This window comes from Geotrypetes seraphini, chromosome 1 (genome assembly GCF_902459505.1).
Source record: "Geotrypetes seraphini chromosome 1, aGeoSer1.1, whole genome shotgun sequence".
In the NCBI taxonomy this organism is placed as follows: domain Eukaryota; kingdom Metazoa; phylum Chordata; class Amphibia; order Gymnophiona; family Dermophiidae; genus Geotrypetes; species Geotrypetes seraphini.
Genome location: NC_047084.1, coordinates 224,286,571 through 224,309,746, shown reverse-complemented (window position 1 = coordinate 224,309,746; position 23,176 = coordinate 224,286,571). Strand labels below are relative to the sequence as shown.

The window sequence follows — 23,176 nt, the reverse complement described above, 5'->3', positions numbered from 1 at the left end:
ATGCTTATTGCCTCTATTTGAGGGATATTCGTATAAAGCGATTCAATATCAAGTGTAACAAGGATAACATCTTCAAGATCTCCATCAAAGTTGTCCAAAATATTAATCATATGTGCTGAGTCTCGAATATACGAAGGTATATGTGGTACATGTGGTCGAAGAAAAAAATCTGTAAAATCTGACAAAGGTTCCAAGACAGATCCAATGGCTGAAATAATAGGCCTACCTGGAGGATCTACAAGGGTTTTGTGAATTTTTGGCAATATATATATAGTGGGTATGACAGGATGTTCATTGATTAAGAAATGCTTCTCTTTAGAGGTAATATAACCTGCACTGTGAGCCGTTTCTACCAATTCTTTAATTTCTTCCATAAGTAGGGGCGTAGGATCGTGGTCCAAGGGAGTGTAATAAGAAGTGTCAGTGATTTGTCTATGAATCTCGTTTACATACTTGTCCCTATCCATAATGACTATACCTCCGCCCTTATCTGCAGGTTTGATGACTATATCTGTGTTTTTTTTAAGTTCATTGATGGCCCTAAGCTCTAAAGAATCCATGTTTGGTTTATATTTTATGAATTTGTGGTCTTCTTCCAACTTAACTATATCTTTGAGGACACACTCATAGAAGGTGGTGATAACTGGATCACATGTGCCTTGAGGGATCCATTTAGACTTCTTTCTAAGAATGGAATTATCTATATATGTATTAATTAATTGATCTTTATTAAAAAAATGATGAATTTGTAACTTCCTTCTGAACTTATAGAGATCAATGCGTGTCTGAAAAGCATCGTAGCGGGTGGTGGGAACGAAAGACAGACCTTTCTGTAGAACATTAATTTGTGTTGCTGATAGGGGATAAGTGGATAAATTCATAACAGGTATCTCTTCTATCGATCCCTGTATTGATGGTTGAATTGTCCCCTTCCTCTGTAAGGGCCTCTGTATCCGCCCCTGTACGGCGCCCTGTATTGATCTGTGTCTCTCTGATATCCTCTGTTTCGACCACCGTAATTGTACACATTGCCCGGAATCTTGTGTTGTTGTGTACCCTGATTTGTTGAACCCCAAAGGAGTTCTAAAAAATGATTACTGTTATTTTGTAAGGGTCTGTGTGATGGGATATCCTGGGGTGGACTGGAGACTATTGGTATGTTAGCATTAATAGGACTAGTTACTGTTGATGTGTATTCTTCATCAGAACAATTCCTAACTCTCTTTCTACCACGGTCTACAACTTGTAGTTGGTTTGAAACATTAGAACGAAACTTATTGTCTCTATTGGGTCTGGTTTGTGATCTAGAGTTATAAGAACGAGATCTATTTGTTGACCTTTTTCTTTGATATATTCTAGACTTACCCCATGGGTATATATTACCATTCTGGTAATCCAAGGTATCACGTTTCAATTTATCCATTTTATTCACTTTAATGTCTTTTCTATATTCTGTCATTTTGTTATCTACATCCTGTATTATAAGATCAAAATTTGAATCTTCTTTCTTGACGTACTCCAATTTATCTTCAATTTTAGACCTAATGGTTTCAGACTTCTGTTTTGAAGTTTCAATTAAGAGGATCATCAAGTCTAATGAGCACTTATTGAGAATGCAACACCATTTGTCTAAAAAAGCCTGATCGTCATTGTACATCGTAGGTCCTTTCATAATACGCAAGCCTCTGGGAATCATCTGTTTGCGGCAATACTCCAAAAGAAAGGCAAAGTGAAGATCAGCTCTGATAATTTTCTGCTAGAAGTTTTAACAAGACTCTTTTGGCAGACAGTGTGTGGGGTCTGTTGATCCACTTCAAGGAATAGTCCTGCAAAACTATTTGAAGTGATGATGGACCAATGTTCATGAACAACAGAATCAAAGGGATATCAGCTATGCTCTCTAGAAAAGCTTCACAAGGATTGCTGCTGCTGTTTTGATTGAAACTGAGTTTTGGATGTTTGAACTGTTTGCTGCCTTGCACGAGGGTATTGGTAGTTAAATGACCTGTTAGAAGATGCTGACGTTTGGTTGTATCTATGCTTTGTATTGTAATAATAGGAGCATCTAGCAGGACCTGAATTTCTTCTGTGAAGACAGAAAAGGAGGAGTTGGAAGGGAGGGACAGTGGGGGTTGGAAAAAAGGGAGTTAGTTAACTTAATGTAGTAGTCTTGTTTGATCAGTGTAAGAGCAGAATTAAAGGAGATCAGCATAAATTTAAAGTGAAGGAAGTCAGCATGTGTGTGAGATTTAAATCAAAGGTGCTCAGCAAAGTAAGTACAGAAACATAAGTAGTGGATACTGAGAGTGAGTCAAGGCTTAGGTTTGGTAAGCCTGACAGAAATGGGAACAGAGGGTGCAAGGGTGTCCAGTGCAGAGGAGAATAGAATTGTACAATGAGACAGCCTCGTGGATAACATAGTGGAGGTTAGGAGAGTTAAACAGTGATGGAGAGCACGGAAGGATTGAGGGCTTGAAGATTTTGAAACCTGTTGGTGATAACTGGGTGTGGCTGAGAAGGAAAGGGGGAGTAATTGTGAAGGTTATCAGCTGATGATCAACGATGGAGAGCAATGAAGTGGAGAATTTAAAAAGGGAGCAGTTAGAGAAGACAAAAAGATTGAGGCAGTGACCATAGCAATGAGAAGGTGTAATGGATTGCTGCTGAAGATCAAATGAGGAGGTTAAGGCAAGAAACTTAGAAGCTTAAGTGTCATAGGGATCGTAAGAATGAAAGTAAAAATCCCCAAGGAGAGAGTGAGAAGATGAATCAAGGAAGACAAAGCCAGGAGTCAAACTCAGTGAGAAAGGAGGAAGGGGACAGAAGAGATTACAATGTACTACTAACCAGTTGCAGGAGGAGGCCATTCAGGACAGAGACCGAGTTTGAAAAAGGCACCACCATGAGATGGCTTGGTTTAAACAGCTAGTAAGGTTTGTGAAGTTACCCGAGTGCTTGATTGGAAGGGGCTACAGCCAGCCAGTCAGAGGCAGCAAGGGGTGGGCAATAAGAACATAAGAATTGTCATACTGGGACAGACTGAAGGTCCATCAAGCCCAGTATCCAGTTTCCAACAGTGGGAAACAAGGGTCCCAAATACCTAGCAAAATCCCAAGTAGTAAAACAGATTTTATGCTGCTTATCCTAGGAATAAACCGTGGATTTCACCAAGCCATCTCAATATTAGCCTATGGACTTCTCTTTTAGGAAATTATCCAAGCCTTTTTTTAAACTCTTCTAAGCTGATTTCACCATATTCTCCAGCAACGAATTCCAGAATTTAATTACACGTTGGGTGAAGAAATATTTTCTCTGGTCTGTTTTAAATCTACTACTTAATAGCTTCATCGCATGCTCCCTAGTCCTAATATTTTTGGAAAGAGTAAACAAGAGATTCACATCTACCCTTTCTACTTCACTCAGTATTTTATAGACCTCTTATCATGTCAACCCTGAGCCTTGTCGCCACTTCATCTTGTTCAATATTTTTATAAATGACCTTGAAGAGGAAACGACATGCAATATAATCAAGTTTGCAGATGATACAAAATTATGTCGGGGGGTTGGCTCTCCAAGGGACTGTGAGGAGCTTCAGAAGGATCTGAACCAACTGGAAAAATGGGCAATAAAGTGGCAAATGAATTTCAATATAGACAAATGCAAAGTGATGCATCTGGGAAAGAAAAACAAAGAACATGAATATAAAATATTGGGTGCGACATTAGCCAAATGCGAACAAGAAAGGGACTTGGGGGTCCTGATAGAAAGAACCCTAAAACCATCAGCTCAATGCGCGGCGGCAGCAAAGAAAGCAAACAGGATGTTGGGCATGATTAAAAAGGGGATCACGAGTAGGTCGGAGGATGTCATAATGCCACTTTACAGAGCAATGGTCAGACCACATTTAGAATACTGTGTCCAGCACTGGTCTCCATACCTCAAGAAGGATGTGACTTTACTGGAGAGGGTGCAGAGGCGAGCCACAAAACTAGTCAAAGGTATGGAGAATTTGAGCTACCAAGAACGCCTCAGAAAACTGGGACTGTTCACCCTTGAAAAGAGAAGATTGAGAGGGAATTTGATAGAGACTTTTAAAATATTAAAAGGATTTGACAAAGTAGACCAGGAAGAAGCATTACTGACATTTTCTGATGTGACACGGACAAGAGGTCATAGCCTGAAACTGTGTGGCAGCAGGTTCAAGACAAATGTCAGGAAGTTCTACTTCACACAGCGAGTGGTGAGCGTTTGGAATGCTCTCCCAGAGGAGCTTGTGGTAGAGACTAGTGTTCAGGGTTTCAAGCGCAAGTTGGATGCACACCTTCTTGCAAATCATATCGGGGGATACAGGAAATCCGGGTCTCCAACAGAAAGCACCTAACTGGGCCTCCGCGTGTGCGGATCGCCGGACTAGATGGACCTAGGTCTGATCCGGTGAAGGCGTTTCTTATGTTCTTATGTTCAACCTTTCCTGATACAGAAGTTGTCCCATCCTTTTATAATTTTTGTTGCCCTTCCTTTGTACCTTTTCTAATTCTGCTACATCTTTTTTGAGATACGGCGACCAGAACACAGAGTATTGAAGGTGCAGCTGTACCAAAGAGTGACACAAGGGCATTATAACATTTTCATCATTGCTTTCCATTCCTTTCCAGATAATTCCTAACAATCTATTTGCTCTTTTAGCCATCACACATTGAGCTGAGGGTTTCAATGCATTCTCAACGATCATTTTCCTGGGCAGTGACTCTTAATGAGGAACCCTGCATCATGTAGCTATAGTTTGGGTTCCTCTTTCCCACATGCATCACTTTTCAATTGCTCATATTAAACATCATCTGCCATTTTGATGCCCAGTCTCCCAAGGTCCTCTTGCAATTTTTCACAACCCTCTTGCAATTTAACAGCTTTGAACAACTTTGTGTCATCAGCATATTTAATATCTCACTAGTTATTCCCATCTCTAGATCACTGATATCTCCGTTTCATTTAACATCCAACACTTCCAGTACAGGGTTCTCTTCGAATCTTCATGAAGTCCCTTGTACTAATAGCAGTTGCACTTTGCAATAGGAGTTTTCATATCTTCTCCTATCTAGACAATTGGTTGATCAAAGCATCATCACAATAATTAGCTCAGATTGTGATCAACTCAGCCATTTGTCTTCTCAAGCTAGTAATTAATTACCCATTTACAACCCACTCCGACTTTGGAATTCACAGGAGTTTAATTGGACATAGTATAAGGTAGTGCTTTTCTTCTACACCAGTGAGCAGACAATCTCATCAGTCTTTCTTGTATTCGGGTAACGTGCATCCTACGTCCCTCTCTTCAATAGTGGATGAACTGCTCAACCTCAGTTAAGGGCTCCCATTTTGACCCTTTCCGTATCGGGAAGTTTTCACAATGGATGCCTCTTTGGTGAGATGGGTAGCACACCTGGACAAGCTCCACACTGAAAGACATAAAAATAGCCTTACTGGATCAGACCAATGGTCTATCAAAGCCCAGTAGCCCATTCTCACGGTGGCCAATCCAGGTCCCTAGTACCTGGCAAAAACCCAAGGAGTAGCAACATTCCATGCTACCAATCCAGGGCAAGCTTTGGCTTCCCCCATGTCTTTCTCAATAACAGACTATGGACTTTTCCTCCAGGAAATTGTCCAAACCTTTCTTAAAACCAGCTACACCTTGGAGGTCAGCCTTCATATCAACCTTTTGCCATAGGGAATGTTCTAAAAACATTCCATCACCAGGTAGTCCTTGTCTGTACAGACAATCAGGTAGCCATATACTACCTTAACAAACAGGGAGGAGCAGGATCTTACTCCCTCTGCAAGGAGGCCATACAGATTTGGTCTTGGGCAACAGTTCTAAAAATCTCTCTTACAGCTATCTATCTAGTAATAGTGGCAATAGTGTCTGCATGCTTTTTAATTGTATCTGTAGTCTCCTCAACTTTATCTCCGAAAATGAGGTCTTCTTTACAGGATACGTAAGAGGCATTCCTAAACTGAATGTTCCAGATCAGAAACTGAGTCAAGCTAGCCTGTACATAACTACTGAAACCGCAGATGCGTGTGAAGGAATAGAGTAGGCCTCCGAATACACTAAGCCTCTAACAAGAAACTTTCAAGTGGTGAGCAAATTTTGCTTCAGTTTTTGGAAGTCTAGAATTTTGTCTGGTGAAAGAAATTCTTCAAAGAGTGACAACTGCTTTATTAAAGACTTTAAATAAATGGATGTATAGAATTGGTAGTCCAAAATTCTATTGTTTAGCATGGGGGCTTAACATTCTCCTGCCAATGGAATCTAGAGCTCTTGATTCTCTTCCTGAGAGAGGGGGGGGAGGGGGGCAGAAGCATGAGACTGTGAGACTGCTTTAAGGTTGATTCCACAACCAAAGAATGATGTTGCAACAGAGTTCTACCAAACCCAGGACATTTTTGCATTCTGTACTTTATGTCAATTTTCTTAGTTGCTATTTGACTTGATAAAGCTGTCTTCCAGTTCTTAAATAAAGCATGTAATGTAACTGACTGCTTCTTGGTTGGGGGTGGGTGGGATGACTCAGTCTGGGAGCTCAGAGAGCTTGGCATGAGGTTGATTCTCTGTCTCCAGTTTGAAGGGAAGAACTTGAGCCGTCTGCCACATATAACATATAAGAAATTTTAAATAAACTTGAAACTTGAACAAAGGAAATAACGGCAGATAAACACCCGAATGGTCCATCCAGTCTGAAGAACCTTACCCTCTCTTTAAATTACTGATTTAAATTCCTTTTTCTTAGCTATTTCTGGGCCAGAACCCAAAGCTCTGCCTGGTACTGTGTTTAGGTTCCATCTACTGAAGTCTCCGTCAAAGCTCACTTCTGCCCATCTAAACCATTCCAGCCATCAAATTCCACCCCAGCTCATCCTCAATCAAATGCCTAAATAAAGACACAGACCATACAAGTCTGCCCAGTATTAGCCTTAGTTCTTCAATGTATACCATTATTTTCTGATTTGAGATTCTCTGTGTTCATCCCATGCTTTTTTTTTTTTTTTTAACTCTGTTACCGATTTCCTCTCCACCACCTCTCTTGGGAGCGCATTCCAAGCATCAACCACCCTTTCCTTACATTACTCTTGAGTCTACCACATTTCAACCTCAAATTATGTCCTCTGGTTTTACCATTATCCCTTCAAGTATTTGAACGTCTGAATCATATCTCCCCTGTCCCTCCTTTCCTCTGGGGTATACATATTCAGGGCTTCCAGTCTCTCCTCATGTCTTTTAGTGCAAACCTCCTAACATTTTTGTTGCCCTCCTCTGGACCACTTCACGTCTTCTTATGTCCTTTGCCAGATACGGTCTCCAAAACTGAACACAATACTCCAAGTGGGGTCTCACCAATGACCTGTACAGGGGTACCATCTTTCTTCTACTGGTTACGCCTCTTTCTATACAGCCCAACATCCTTCTGGCAAAAGCTACCACCTTGTCACACTGTTTCTTTGTCTTTAGATCTTCGGACACTATCACCCCAAGGTCCCTCTCTCCATCTGTGCATATCAGCCTCCCAGCACATAAGGCTCCTTCCGATTACTACTTCCCAAATGCATTCTGCACTTCTTTGTATTGAATTTTGGTTGCCAGATAATAGACCATTCCTCTAACTTTTGCAGATCCTTTTTCATGTTTTCCACTCCCTTCTTGGTGTCTACTCTGTTACATATCTTGGTATCATCAGCAAAAAGGCAAACCTTCTAACCTTTCAGCAATGTCACTCACAAACATATTGAACAGGATTGGTCCCAGCACTGAACCCTGAGGGACTCCACTACTTACCTTTCCTTCCTCCGAGCGAATTTCATTAACCACCACCCTCTGGAATCTGTCCATCAACCAGTTTTTAATCCAGTTCACCACTTTGGGTCCTAACTTCAGCCCGTTCAGTTTGTTCAAGAGCCTCCAATGAGGAAACGTGGCAAAGGATTTGCTGAAATCCAAGTAAATTACATCTAGAAAAAAATGTCCTCGATCCAATTCTCTGGTCACCCAATCAAAAAATTCAATCAGGTTTGTTTGACACGATTTACCTTTAGTCAAGCCATGTTGTGTCGGATCCTGTAACCCATTAGATTCTAGGAATTTCACTATCCTTTCTTTCAGTAACACTTCCATTATTTTTCCAACAACCAAAGTGAGGCTTACCGTCCTGTAATTTCCCGCTTCATCGCTGCGACCACTTTTGTGAATAGGGACCACATCCACTCTTCTCCAATCCCCAGGAACCACTCCTGTCTCCAGAGATTTGTTGAACAAGTCTTTAATAGGACCCACCAGAACCACTCTGAGCTCCCTCAGTATCCTGGGATGGATCCTGTCTGGTCCCATCGCTTTGTCCATGTTCAATTTTTCAAGTTGTTCATAAACACTTTCCTCCATAAACGGCGCAGAATCTACTCCATTTTTGTGTGTAACTTTGCCAGACAATCTCGGTCTTTCTCCAGGATTTTCTTCCATGAACACAGAACAGAAGTATTTGTTTAGCATGTTTGCTTTTTCCTCATCACTCTCCACATATCGGTTCATAGCATCTTAGTTTCGCAATTCCATTTTTCATCTTCCTCCTTTCACTAATATATCTGAAAAAACTTTTATCTCCCTTTTTACATTTTTAGCCATTTGCTCTTCCGCTTTCACTGACATATCTCTCTCTTGGCTTCTTTCAGTTTCACCTGGTAGTCCTTTCTGTACTCCTCTTCTTGAGTTTTTAAATATCAGGAACACCAACTCTTTTGCCTTCATTTTCTCCGCCACTAGTTTGGAGAACCATATCGGTTTCTTTTTTTATTTATTTTCTTCACATAAAGTTCATAGCCATTTTTTATTGCTCCTTTCAGCTTAGACCACTGTTTTCCCACTTCTTTTATGTCCTCCCATCCTAACAGCTCTTTCTTCAGGTACTCTCCCATTTTATCAAAGTCCATACGTTTGAAATCTTGGACTAAGATTTGTGTAGCTGCTCTCCACATTAGCTGTAATGATCGCTATTTCCAGGGGGGCACCCAATCAGACATTAGAGATATTCTCCCCATTTGTGCGGACCAGATCCAATATCGCTTTTTCCCTCATGGGTTCCATCACCATTTGTTTGAGCAGAGACTCTTGCAAGGCATCCACAATCTCTCTGGAACTTTCCAGTCCGCATCTGGCAGGTTGAAATCCCCCAACAGGAGCACTTCCTCTTTCTTTCCAAACGTTTGGATATCTGCAATCAGATCTTTTATCAATTTGCTACAATTGAGTCAGAGGCCTGTAGACTACACCCATGTAGACAGCAGTGCTGCCCAATTCAGGAAAAAAAAATTTGATTTGATTCAGCCTATTGAATCGATTTTTCGATTCGATTTTCCTGCCCAATTGGGTGTTTTTTTCAAACATCCTGGTGGGTTTACTTTAAAGCAGTGGTCTCAAACTCGCGGCCCGCCATGTACTATTTTGAGGCCCTCAGTAAGTTTATCATAATCACAAAAGCAAAATAAAACAGTTTCTTGATCATATGTCTCTTTAGCTATAAACTACAATATTATTATTAAGACGTAGCCAAAAGGAAAGATTTATAAATTATAAAGAGTTTTACCTCATGCAAAACTGTCATTTCTTTAATAAGACGTTAACTATTTTTTTCTGAGGCCCTCTAAGTACCTATAAATCCAAAATGTGGCCCTGCAAAGGGTTTGAGTTTGAGACCACTGCTTTAAAGCCTCTTCACCCACCCCACTCCCTTTGCCTTCTCCAAACCACACTAGTGCTGTGGTGTAACCAAAACAAACAAACAGAAAAGACTGCCTTTATCTGTTAAATCCTAGCTCACGTTCGCGGTCTAACATCAGTTCTGGCAAGATACACATTTCAAATGTGACATATTATAATCACAAAATAGAAAATAAAATTAATTTTTCTACCTTTTGTTGTCTGGTCATTATTCAAATCATGTTGGTCCCAGGCGCTGGTTTCTGTTTGTCTTCTGATAACTTGCTTGCCAGAGTCTACTGTCCATTTGTCGTTTTCTTCATCTCCATACTAACCATCCATCTTCAATCTCTGTCCTCCCTTTCCATTTCCCTTCCCTCACCAGAGGTCTTGCATCTTTCCTTTTTTTAATCTCCATCCCCGCAGCTGCAGTGATGGACCCCACGATCTCCAGATCCACAATCTCTCCTTTTCTCCAGCATCTCTAACTCCTTCCCCACCACCCCAGGGTTCACCATCTCTCCCTTTCTCTTCCCAACTACCCTCCTGTCCAGTATCTTTATCCCCCCTCTACACCATCCCTTGTGTCCAACTTCTCTCCCTTTCTGTTCCTGCCCTCCCTAAATCCCATTGTCCACCATCTCTCTCCCTCTCCTCTGTTTTTAGACCTATTATTTCTTCCCCTCCCCCTCCCCCCATCAGTCCAGCATATGCACATCTCTTTGGACCCTCCTTCCCTCCGTGTACTTCTACACCAGGCCCCCCCAAAGGCATGCATATTTCCCCCTTTTTTCTAGCGTCCTCCGGCTTCCCCTCAGCTTCCCGGTCTCACCTTCAAAGTAATTACGGCAGCCTGCAGAGGATCACCAGTGCTGTAGCGATCTTAGCAGGCTGCCTTCAGTTTCTGCAGCATGTTCCCTCTGCCCCGTCCCTCCTCTGACGTCAGGGGCGGGATTGTGGCAGTGGGAATGTGCTGCGGAGGCCTACTGCCTAGAGGAAGAAGAATACTTGTGCTTCTTAGCTTTTTTACATGTGTCATCCCTTGAAGCACAAGGCATTGAAGATGAGGACGTGAAATCTTTTATGGTCCAAGAACCAGATGCTTGGCACTCTCTATGCAGGGTTGGTGCCATTGGCATAGACATCAATATCAAAGTCAATAATGATGCAGGCTGTACGTCAGGCCCTGAATCCTCAGCCATGCTCAATGTTGATACTGAAACAGAACTGAAAAGAGTTTGTCACACTGGATTCTGTGAGCTTTCAGTGTTCTTATTTGCATGTGTAAACAGAGATCACATCGAATGTCTCGATGTTCAGGACCCAGACAGTGAATATACCATCTATGTGGATCAGTGGCTGAAATAGTCCTATTACACCGAGAGCACTTCTTAAAGCCATTTGGCATCCTCTTTGATATGGAGGGAAAATTGGCTGATGCAAAGTCAAAAGGCTTTATGGCTCAGGTATCTTGAGTGATTGAACTTGAAAAACATCAGTGTCGAAAGAGGTTCAGGGAGCCCAAAGGACTAAAAAATGAAAAATTGTCAAAATTTCACAGAATTCAAGTAAAAAATATAAAGTTATGAAGAAAAGAGAAAAATTATACTAGGAAGGCACAACAATAGTTAAAAGTTTTACATGCTGAAGAGACTGAAAAAGTGAAACCACTCAGCTCTGCAGAAAACTTGAGACTGATAGTCCTGTGTGTCGTCGGACTCAGTAGGGGCACTGTCTCAAAGATTTAAAGAAACGATACACTTGCCAGTGTTCGCACCAGGCTGTTGGATGACGTCACTCATTTGTGAGACTATCATGCCTGCTTGTTCTCAGAGAACTATTGAACCTGCTCTCTTCATCTGAGGCACCATTATTTTCTACATCTCCTTGAAACTGAAGACATCTATACAAATCACTCAAAATAACTATAATAATTAATCCCAGGCAAAGCCATCAGAAATAATTTTCACCCCTGGTAATTTAGTCATTTAGGGTTAGTCTTCAGCAAAAGATAATTTAAAATGGTCTGTTTTGTCTTCACAAAATAGAGGCAATAATGACCCTGGTGGATTAATGTCTATAATAAATGCTTATTCACCCCCCCAATACAAACACAGATTACTGTTCAGTTTACCCCATCATACCCAAATATTTCATAACAACTTGTTTTACAGGTCAGATACACACCTCAAAGATCTGTGCAAGCTGCACTTCCTTATTTGAGAATATGGCATGGATGCAGTGGACAGCCTGTTTTGCCTGATGCGGAGTACCCCTTTTTGCTTTCTGATGTAAAATTGGAATGAGGGTCCTGCAGATAAAATCAAGGGTATAATATAACAAAAACAGGCTACATTTTATTTACTGCTTGGAAAACACAATGGCAGAAGATAAGGCCCAATGGTCAGAGACCTGACCTGTGTGCCAGGAGACATTTGGAATGTGAACATAATGAAAAACTCCCCTATGACCTTGGAAAAGTCACTACCACTATGGTTTGTCTATCTAAATGCAACTAGACAGAGCCAACGAAGGCTAAGCAACAGCACATCTACAGTATACTGCTCAACATAAATGAGCTGCCCTGAGCAAAACCCTGAGGATTTTTTCCTCTTAGCCTAAGCATCTATTTGTAATTTGGAACTTAGGATATCCAAGCCTATCCCACTAGAGCTGAAGCCCTGAGAGCTGAGGATTCTTCTCCCCGCCCCCTGCCCCTCCCATTCAATCAAGTCAAACAAACCAGAGCCATGACTACTAAAGAAACATTCTTTAAAACTGTTGATTTGTGAATCATGGATACTGCTCCATCAAGGAAATGGCTCAGAATGGTGTCCTGGGAACTCACAGGGATCCTTCTCAACCAGGAGGAGACTGCCTGAAGATTGCTGTCGTGGGAGAACCAATGCTCCTACATGATTCCAGCATGTGTCCATAATTTGTTGGAGAAAGAGGTCTTGCAAATATCTTCCATACACACTCCTTTAGTACAATGATGCTATCACAAGAAAGCTGTGGTCCTCTGTCTCCAGCTGCTGACAGGTTAGCTTAAGCCTATGTGTCTGGACTGGTCTAGCAGGATAAAGAAATTTCTTTGGAATGATAAACAAAAAAATAAAAAAAGAGGGTGTGGAAGACTGCATCCTTAGTAGCTCAAAAGAAATCTGATTCTGACTACCACATGTGCCCATTGACTGCAGCAATTGTACATAATGGCCCACATGGTAGGAAGAAAAATGATCATGCAGGAGGCTCATCACAGTTAATATATCACAGGGAATGTTTTATTAATCTTAGCAAATTAAGGAAAGCTAAATCACCAGCTAATGTTTACTGCAGTTTTCCTAAACTGCTATTTCTAAATTTTATACCACAATGCAGAAGACATGTAGAGTTGATGGTGGTTTTAGACTCAGAATAAAAGCATAAGCCTCAAAGATAAGTACAGCAAACAAAAAGGAATGAGGTCCAATGAAAAAATGAGTTCAAGATGTAAAAGTCATAATAATTTATTAATAATAACATCACAACATGAAAAAAAAAATAGGCAACTCATGCTGAAAGTATTCCAATACTGGGTCAAGGCTGTAGAAATTTACTTACGATCTGATCTGTGGAAGATCTGTTTCTATTTTATGGCCCGTGTTTCTGAAGATTTGTATGGCTGCCTCGGCTACCTTATCATCTTCCATGCGAAGGCACTGCAGGAGGGACTCGTATGTCTCTGCAGAGTGGAACGAGGTAGGATGTGTGAAAGACAGAACCTGCAGTGGCAGAAAAAAGAAAAAAAAAAGGGAAGAAACTTGACCCAGCACAGCTGGACAAGATATGCCCACATGTAGTTTTCTGTTGGTTAAAGTGATGGAATGTACAAAACAAATCCAAATGTCAACTCAACCTCCAAGATTATGCTGTAAATTCATATACAAATGAAGCAGAAGGCTAATGTGATTAATATAAATGACAATGTGGAAAGAAAAAAAATCTAAAATTTCTCTCACTTCCTTCACGTGAATCTCTAAAACTCCCTGAAAATAGTTATATAATCAGTTCCAGGAAGTGTCACCAAAATATTTTCACCACTGGAAATTAAGTGTTTAGGGCTAGAATTAGAAGAAAAAAAAAAAAAAGCCAATTCAGATCCCCAATGCTTGCTTCTTGGAAATAAGCATAACTACACTAGCTTTCTTACAAGACAACTTGTGATTTCCTGTTATATCAACATGACTAGTAAGCTTCAGCAGCTGTAGTTTAATCACAGAACACTGGAAGCATGTCTTTATGTATTTGGGTAAAATCTTTCTACCACTGGAGCCCTCTTTCGCTGCTGCTACTGCAATCCCTCTGACTCAACCTGTAGCTCAAATTTTTCTTTATTCTTTTCCTTTGAAACATTAAACCTGTGTACTGCTATCAATATGTTAGCTAGCTCAATATCCCTTTAACTATTTCTTTCCCTAAATCGTGTTCTGCCTCAATGTTCTTTTTTAGGCTTGAACAGGAAGGAAGGAGGGATGAGAATAAAGGGAGAGGAATCCAGATCCTCTAGGTGTCACTCCCAGTGCTTAAGGGTTGTTGCTAGATTCCACGCTTTGAACAGTTCCACTGAAAGGAATGGTTCTCCAACCAAACTCGGAAGGAGACCAGGTAGACCTTCCAGACTTCACTGCAGCTGCACACAATCACTAATTAACGTGGACAAAGAACATTGAGAAGCAGCAGGCTACATGGTACCTTATCACAGGGTAGGGTCCACAAGAGCATGTTCCCTGACTTCCTGTGGGTAAGAAATGATGGTTTAGTCTGGTGATAAGTGTGAAATTTGCTTATTCCAAAAAATTTATAGACTATAGGTATTATAAATGGTTCTGAGCAGAGTCCTGACAGAGAGGGAAGTTTTTCTAATGATTGAAAATGTAACCCTCATGATGCAAAAGAGAGAATCAAGATGGCAGATGGCAGTTAGCAGAGCTCTGATCGCTCCAATTTCCTTGCCCAATTACCTCAACTTTTTAGTGACGCTCTGGCTGTCCTGTTATTTCTCTTCGCTTTTTTTGCTCCTTTGCCACTAGCCTGTATGCCTCACACGAAGAGGAAGGGAACTGTGAGAGCCATGCAAATTTCGGCTCTCACTTCTTCTCCAGCTCAGCCGACGCTCCAGCATTTCTTTGAGCGGCAGACCTTTGCTGAACCTCAGCCACCTCAGCGTGGATTGACATCCGCTGAAGATTCAAGCGAGGGACCGCTTGAATCAATGGAACTTTTGACATCTTTGTCTTCACCGACGATTTCTGCACCCCCATGTCCAGCAGGGATGCAGAGCGGAGACTTCAGCCCCGGGACAGAGGAGGAGGAAACCCCGGAGCCGAGTCTGGGAGGAGCTACACCCTCTGCTGGAGACCAGGAACTGAAGAAGAGCTTTGTCGGACGTGGAGTGCCTGCAGTGAGTCCTGGTATTACACTCGAGATACTCTTTGAGGCCATAAAGAAAATGGATGAGAAACTCAGGAAAACAGCTCAAGACATTGAGGTACTAGTGGCTAAAGTGGATGCTTTTTTGTAGAAAAAGTTAAACAGGAATGTTTAGATAAGATTCAGACTGAGTCTATTACCTTAAAAAACTTTATTTCTTCGGTTGTTAAGGAACAAAATTTGTTTGCACGTAAGATTGAACGGAGTGAGAATTTCAACTGTCATTTGAATCTCAGAGTTTTAAACTGTCCAAAAATACCAGCGGAGACACCAATAGAGGTCTTTAAAAAACTCTTGATAGAAAATTTGAATTTTCCTCCAGGCCAGATTCCACCAATAAATAAAGCATACTTCTTACCGGTTTCAAAAAAGAATTCCACACCTAATGGTATTCCTCTTGGTGACAAAATAGTTACTGAAAACGAGTTACAAAATTTGACAGCTGTCCTGGAGTATTCTTTTACTGATGTCAAGGAGAGAGCTACCTTGATAATAAATTTCATCTTTGAACAAGATCTCAATGCTATTATGAGACTGTTCTTCAGAAAATCTGCAATTCTTTTCGTGGACAATGTATATGGATGTATCCTGATGTAACTAAAACTACACAGGATAGACGAAGACAGTTTCTAGCCAAGAGAGACGAAACGAGGGGGTTGGGTGCATCTTTTATGTTGGCCTACCCCTGTAAATGTATTGTAAAATACTTGGGTCTAAAATATGTTTTCTTCATTCCTGATCATCTAAGATCTTTTTTGGACCTCAAGGGGTTAATCAGTGGTGAGGGAGGAGGCTCCAAAACTTGAAGACTGAGGGATATAGCCGTATTATAACCTACTAGTGTTTAAGCCCGTTACATTAACGGGTGCTAGAAAGCAGCCCCCTTTCCCTCTCCCCCTCCAGTTCCTCCCTGTCTCTCAGTGGCCCCCCTTCTGTCTTCCCCCCCCAAGCAAAGCTGTCTGCCTCCCAGCACACCCCTCCCCCAAAGCAGCCCCCTTTCCCTCTCCCCCTCCAGTTCCTCCCTGACTGTCTCTACATGGCTCCCCCTTCTGTCTTCACCCCCCAAGCAAAGCTGCCTTCCTCCCAGCATACCCCTCCCCCCAAAGCAGCCCCCTTTCCCTCTCCCCCAAAGTAGCCCCCTTTCCCTCTCCCCCTCCCCCAAAGTAGCCCCCTTTCCTTCTCCTTTGAGAATTTTTACCTGCATGGGACACCTGCAGCACCGGCACGATACCCTCCAGCCATTCCTGTGAGCGAAACTGCCACCACCTGTTCAAACTCCTGTTCAAACAGCTGTTGAAGCTGCTGCATGCCGTCCACGCCACGGTCTGGCTGGCTCATTAGTCCCTTGCCGCCCCTCCCCCTTCCCTTCCCGTGGTCCCGACAAACCTCCCGTCTCCAGCAGTGGCCGCAGCACTACAAACACGCTGCTTCTCGGCCTTCTACTGCCCTGATTTGCTCTGCCGTGTCCCTGATGATATCATCAGAGACGGGCAGAGCAAATCAGGGCAGTAGAAGGCCGCGAAGCAGCATGTTTATAGTGCTGCAGCCGCTGCTGGAGTCAGGAGGTTTGTCGGGACCGCGGGAAGGGAAGAGGGGCTTTGGCAAGGGACTAAGGGAGCCGGCCAGACCACGGGTAGGGAGGGTTGGATGGGAGGGTCAGACCGCGGTGGGAGGGTCGGATGGGAGGCTGAACGGAGGTTTGGGTATGCTGGGGAGTGGGGTGGGGGTGCGAAGATGATGCCGACGAAGACAAACTTAGTTGTTTTGTGAATTGTATTTTTTAGTTCAAAGCCGACACCGCGACTCCTCTCTCGATCCCCGCCTGAGTCGGAAGTCTTCTCTGACGTTGGTGCGGTTCGAGAGAGGAGCTGCGGTGGTGACTTTGAGCTAATAAATTAACTTTGTCAGGTAATTGCAAGTATTCCGGAGCCGGCAAGCCCGCTGCGAGAGAGAGAGAGATGCGTGGTAAGTGCGCATGCGCACTCTGCCGACCACAGAACTACAGATCAGGGATCACGGCGGTAAGAGTGTGCATGCGCGCTTAGCATTTTATTATAGTAGATGCCTTGAAAAAAATTCTTAAAATTTTCCTCCTTTTATTTCCAATGTTTTCTCTCACACAGATCGTTGAGGTCTAATGAAGAATTGAATTCCAATTTTTTTTTTAACTTTAATGTTGCTTCTTTAAGTCTTGTTTAAGTTTGGATACGATTCTGAATTTCTGTAACAAGTAGATTTACTTGTAATATATGTTAAATTAATAAAAAAAAAAAAAAAGAATATGTAACCCTCATTTCTAATGTATTAGTACTGTACACCGCTTAATACTCATGTACAAGTGGTATAACAAATATAATAAACCCAATCCAATTTATGTTAGGCTTTGTATGCCAGTTCTGAAGCCATTAAGGACCCTTTCAGTTTCTAACCTACCATTTCACCACAGCTGAAGGTAGATGGGTCTCAGGGAATAAGAAATCTGAAAGAAATGTGGCAGTGCTCTCCCAGCTTTAGAAGATGGCAGAATGTTGTTAAGTAACATACACCTAAAAGATAATTCATCTCTGCAAATCTTAAGGTCTCAGTCATCCTGATTGTCCTACTACATATAGCAGCATTCAACATAAAGCAATACAACTGAGATACACACCAGTGTGCCAGCCTGTCCACAATGCAGAAAAATCATCTTTGTGCTTACACTAAATGCTAAGCTCTGCTTTCTTGAAAGTTGAACAGAAAAGGCATAGTTCTGTATTAGCAGTAACAAGATACCTTCAGCAGTTCCAGCCCTGAACGAATAGCAGTGTCAGGGCTCACGCCTTCCTCTTCATCATCGGTTGTCCCCTCTATTGATTTATTCATGAGCTTTACCAGTGCACTATAAAGAAACCAAGAATAACATCAATAGCAATGAAAAATAAAACAGCACATTCACCCATTCTACTCCATTTAAGATTTCATATACCTGATCATATCTTCTCTCAGCTATCTCTTCTCCAAGCTGCCTGCTACACATCCTCTACCCCAAGATGCCCAATCATTGCAGTTAAAAGAGGATTGTAAAAAATTACAAGAGGACATTGTGAGATTAGGCATCAAAATTGCAGATGACATTTAATGTAAGCAAGTGCAAAGTAATGCATGTGGGAAAGAAGAACCCGAACTATAGCCATGTGAAGCAGGGATCCAAGTTAGGAATCACTACCCAGGAAAAGGAGTTAGATGACATCATTGAGGATACACTGAAACCCTCAGCTCAGTGAGTATCAGGAAAAGAATGGAAAACAAATATGAAAACATTATAAATCATTTGTATCGCTCTATGATACGGCCGCGCCTCGAATACTGTGTGTGCAATTCTGTTTGCCTTATCTCAAAAAAGATATACCTGAATTAGAAACGGTACCACAGAAAGTTGATGAAAGGGATAGGATGTCTTCCCTATGAGGAAAGGCTAAAACAGCTGAGGGGAGATATGATAGAGGTCTATAAAATACTGAGTGGAATGGAAATGGTTGATGTGAATTGCATGTTTAATCTTTCCAAAAATACTAGCACTAGGGCGCATGTGATGAAGCTACTAGTAGATTATAACAAATTGGAGAAAATATTTCTTCACTCAACATGTAATTAATCTCTGGAATTCGTTACCAAAGAAAGTGGTGAACGCAGTTAGCTTAGAAGGGTTTAAAATAGGTTTGGATAATTTCCTAAAACTAAAGTCCATAAGCCATTATTGAGATGTCCTGGGGAAATCCACTGCTTATTCCTAGGATAAGTACTACTACTAATAATCATTTATATAGTGCTATTAACATACGCAACGCTGTATATCAAAACACAAGAGACAGTCCCTGCTCAAAAGAAAATCTGCTTTATTCCTTGGAATCTTGTCAGGTACTTCTGAGCTGGGTTGACCACTATTGGAAACAGGATACTGGGCTTGATGGACCTTTAGTCTGTCTCACTATGATCACTTTGGTTATTCATACAAATGTGGGATCTCTTAGAGAGAGGAAGAGATAATGCTTACTGCGGATGGGCAGACTGGATGGGCCATTTGGCCTTTATCTGTTTCTATGATTAGAGGCAAAGCTGCATATTATGCAACCTTGACACCAAGCATGATATAAAAATTCATCTTGATTTTTGTTGAGCCCATACACAATTACCATAGCAAACTTTGATGAACCAAATTTGAACTTTAACATAAGATATCTCCTTATAGGTCTGCTACAGGACCCGTAAATCCAAGGACACAGACTTATGAATTAGTACACATACTCCCTGAAGTCCAAAAGTATTGCACCCAGTCAGTTCCATAACAGCTTTGCGTGTTCATCGCAAGAGAAATGAGCCTCCAGTGCAATGGCAGTTGGGGTTTCTCTTGTTTCAAAATCTGCAACAGCTTTGTCTATTTAAATGGATTGTGGATACCTCTTATATTTACATTACATTACATTAGTGATTTCTATTCCGCTTGTACCTTGCGGTTCAAAGCGGATTACATAAGAAGAAGCTGGACATTTCCAGGAGGGTACGTGACATTTAGGGTAAGACATAGTTACAGAATGAGTATAGACTTGGTAACATTGGATGAGAGCAGTTATATTACATTACATATCAAATCTTTTTCCAGGCGTTGGTAGGTAATAAATCGGTAGGAAGAATTAGGTTTTTTTTTGTTTTTTTGTTTTTTTTAAATTTTTTTTATTTTTTGGTCGGTTGAGGATATGGTGTCAGGGAGTGGGTAACCTGGTCGGTGTATGTGGAAGAGGAGATTAGGTGTTTTGAATATGCTTTTTGAAAAGTAGCGTTTTGAGTTCTTTGCGGAATGCTTTGAAGTCAGATGTTGAGGTTAACAATCTGGTTATGGAGGGTTCGAGTTTTGCTGCATGCGTTGCTATGAGGTTATCGTAAAGCTTTGTACGATGAGTGCCGTTGAGTGGTGGGTATGAGAATGTTGTCAGTGTTCTTCTGATTCTGGGTGGAAGGTTTCGGTGTAGGCGATCGATTAGATAGGCAGGTGCTGTACCGTTGAGTACTTTGAAGATTAGACAGTATAGTTTGAATTGGATTCTGGCTCTGATCGGTAGCCAATGTGAGTCTAGGTAGGCGTTAGTTATGTGGTCATATTTTCCGAGGGAATAGATTAGTCTGAGAGCCGTGTTCTGAATGGTCTGTAGTTTTTTGATCATTTTTGTAGGACATGGTAGATATAGGATATTGCAGTAGTCCACAAGTCCTAGTACCAGGGATTGAACAATGATCCTGTAGTGTTCTTTGTCGAAGAATTTCCTTATTTTTCGTAAGTTGCGCATTGTGAAGAATGCTTTTTGGGTAGTTTTGTTGATTTGAGTCTGCATAGTGCAGCATCTATCTATCAGCACTCCCAGGATTTTGAGGGAGGTCTGGATTGGGTATTTGGTAGTTTTGATTTCCAGGTCTGTTATGGATGGGATTTTGTCCGTTTCAAGCATTAAGAATTTGGTTTTGTCCGAGTTTAGTTTTAATTTGTGGTTTGTCATCCATTTTTCTACTTCGTCCAAGAAACAATAAGCTTAATTCCCATCACCAAGGCTGCTAAAGTAGTCATTCATGCGGAATCTTGTCGAACGCTAGCTCCTCACAAACACAACCCTCTGAAAATCGATCAGGGTCTATAACTCCTCCATCCCTATTCATGTTTGTCTTCTGCGGTCCTACTCCCGGCGCTTCAGCACAGGACGCAAGTCTCTTTCAATTGAAAGGAAGCTCTGGAATAAGAGGGCAAAGGATGAAGGTGAAAGGGGACAGATTCGGAAGTAACATGAGAAAATACTTCTTCAAAAAGGGTGATGAATTTGTGGAACAGCTTCCTGGTGAAGGTGATGGAAAACTACCTGAATTCAAGGATCTCTAGGGGAAAGGAAAGGATAGTAGAGGGCATGGATGGGCAAACTGCCTTAATTTTTCTATGCTTCTATCAAAGCCTACTCTGGCAAAGCACAAAAAATAAAGGAAACATCTGAAAATCTACCAAAGGTACTGACGACAACTAGAACCAGTACCCCATGACTGAAGGAAAATTTTTACAAAATAAGGAAAAAAATTATTGTAGAGAGATCACATGATGCTGTGAGCTGGTGAGCAGCTAGCCTTGCCAGCTCCGGAACCTCGCCCCTCCTTTTTGTTGCTAGCGGGACTTACGGCGACTTTTGCTTGCAGATATTATTTAGCTCTGGTGGGCTACTATATGGACAAATATTAGGCCACGAATCAGCTTACCATGTCGTCTAAATCGACGAAAAAAGATAAGGAGAAGGGTAAGCCCGGAGAGGAGAAAATGGCAGAGTCCCCTTGTGGCGTGCTCAAGCAATTTACTACGGAGATGCTGACGGAGCTTAAACAACTTATTGCTCAGGCTTTAACACCCAGTATGGAGCAGTTATCGGCTCAACTTACCAAGTTGGAATCTCTCTTGGAAGATCATTCAACTAGGGTTACTGCTTTGGAGGAGCGTATCTCCACGATGGAGGATACTGATGTGTCTCAATTGAAAACGCAGCTCCGCCAACACCAGGATAAACTGGAGGACCCGGAGAACATGTCCCGCAGGGGTAATTTACGTTTTATGGGATTCCCAGAAACTATTGCAGATTCTGTGCTCCTCTCCGTGGTGGAATCCTGGCTTGCCAGCGAACTGCCAATGCCTGCTTCCTTGGGCCCGGCCCACTTTGAATGAGTACACAGAGTGGGGCCTCGCAATGGAAAAGATCAGAGGCCCAGGGTGGTGATTGGTAAACTTCATAATTACAAGCATAAAGTGGAGATTCTTAGGGAATTTCACCTAAAGAGGGACGCTTTGCAGTATGATTCAGTTCCAATTTGGAATGGGCAAGATTATTTGGCTGCTTTGACTGATAAGAGGAAAGCCTTTTATCGCCTCTGTAAGAAGCTAGCGGACCTCAAATGCCGTTTTTTGTTTCTATACCTGGTTATACTGAAAATTCAACTGGATGGTAAATGGCATGTGTTTGATTCGGACATCTTGGCTGGAGAGTTTATCAATAGATTGGGGGCTCCTACTCCGCCTCCTCCTTGAGCCTCGCTGACTTAGTAGTTGCTGTAGCTGATTGGGGTTTTCCTGATTCTTACCATGCTTGTACTGTTTTCTCGCTCTGTTTTATTTTTGTGTTCTTAGGAGGGACGGGTTCCGATGACACCAGAGACGTGCTCTGCCTCCCAGTGTCCGTTTGGTTGATGGATGGCCTTCTGTTTTGGGGGGGATATTTGGGAACAGGGGGTTTGGGGGATGGGAATTGTGACTTTTTTGATTTGTCTTCCAGAGTGTATGTGATATGTATGTTTGGTTTTGCACATGGATTTATTTGGTTTCATGTTGCTGGTTGTCCCCTGGGCGAAGGCTGGGCGCCCGGGGGTCTACTGGGTTTGCAGTTGTGGCAGGTTTGTTTTTGTGGGTCGGGTGAGTGGTAGGACATTCAGACTCTTATCCTGGAATGTTTGTGGAATCACGTCCCCTGTGAAACGCATGATGATTCTGAACAGACTAAAAGATCATAAGGCTGATCTCGCCTGCTTGCAGGAGACTCGCCTGACTAGCATGGAACATGCTAAATTACAAAAGCGATGGGTGGGTCAGATTTTTTATGCCTCCTCCCATAATAAACATGCGGGAGTAGCACTTCTGGTGCGTAAAGGGTTCCTGGGGAGGGTGGAACAACTTCATACTGATGCATTGGGACGGTTTTTTTTTTTGCCGTGTTACCATGTCTGACCGGGTGATTAATCTCCTAATAGTATATGGCCCTAATCATTATGATCATACATTTTTTACAACCTTGGTTCGACTTGGTCAACGTGATTTGGCACATCCTCTGATGGTCTTGGGTGATTTTAACCAGGTCCTTGACCCCTTACAAGATCGAACTGGGCCGGGGACCACGCTTCAAACTGCCC

At 42.0% G+C, this 23,176-nt stretch overlaps 1 protein-coding gene across 5 annotated transcripts in view; it reads right to left on the bottom strand.

Moving 5' to 3' along the window:
• Positions 1-23,176, bottom strand: part of PDS5A (PDS5 cohesin associated factor A) — a 645,453-nt gene that overhangs the window by 260,083 nt on the left and 362,194 nt on the right. For all 5 annotated transcript variants that reach the window (XM_033947170.1, XM_033947134.1, XM_033947143.1 and 2 more), the window contains exons 18-20: positions 17,990-18,095; positions 13,349-13,509; positions 11,933-12,056 (exon numbers count right to left, since the gene is read on the bottom strand). In XM_033947170.1, coding sequence (XP_033803061.1) covers positions 11,933-12,056; positions 13,349-13,509; positions 17,990-18,095 — 391 coding nt within the window. The remainder of the gene's footprint in view (positions 1-11,932; positions 12,057-13,348; positions 13,510-17,989; positions 18,096-23,176) is intronic.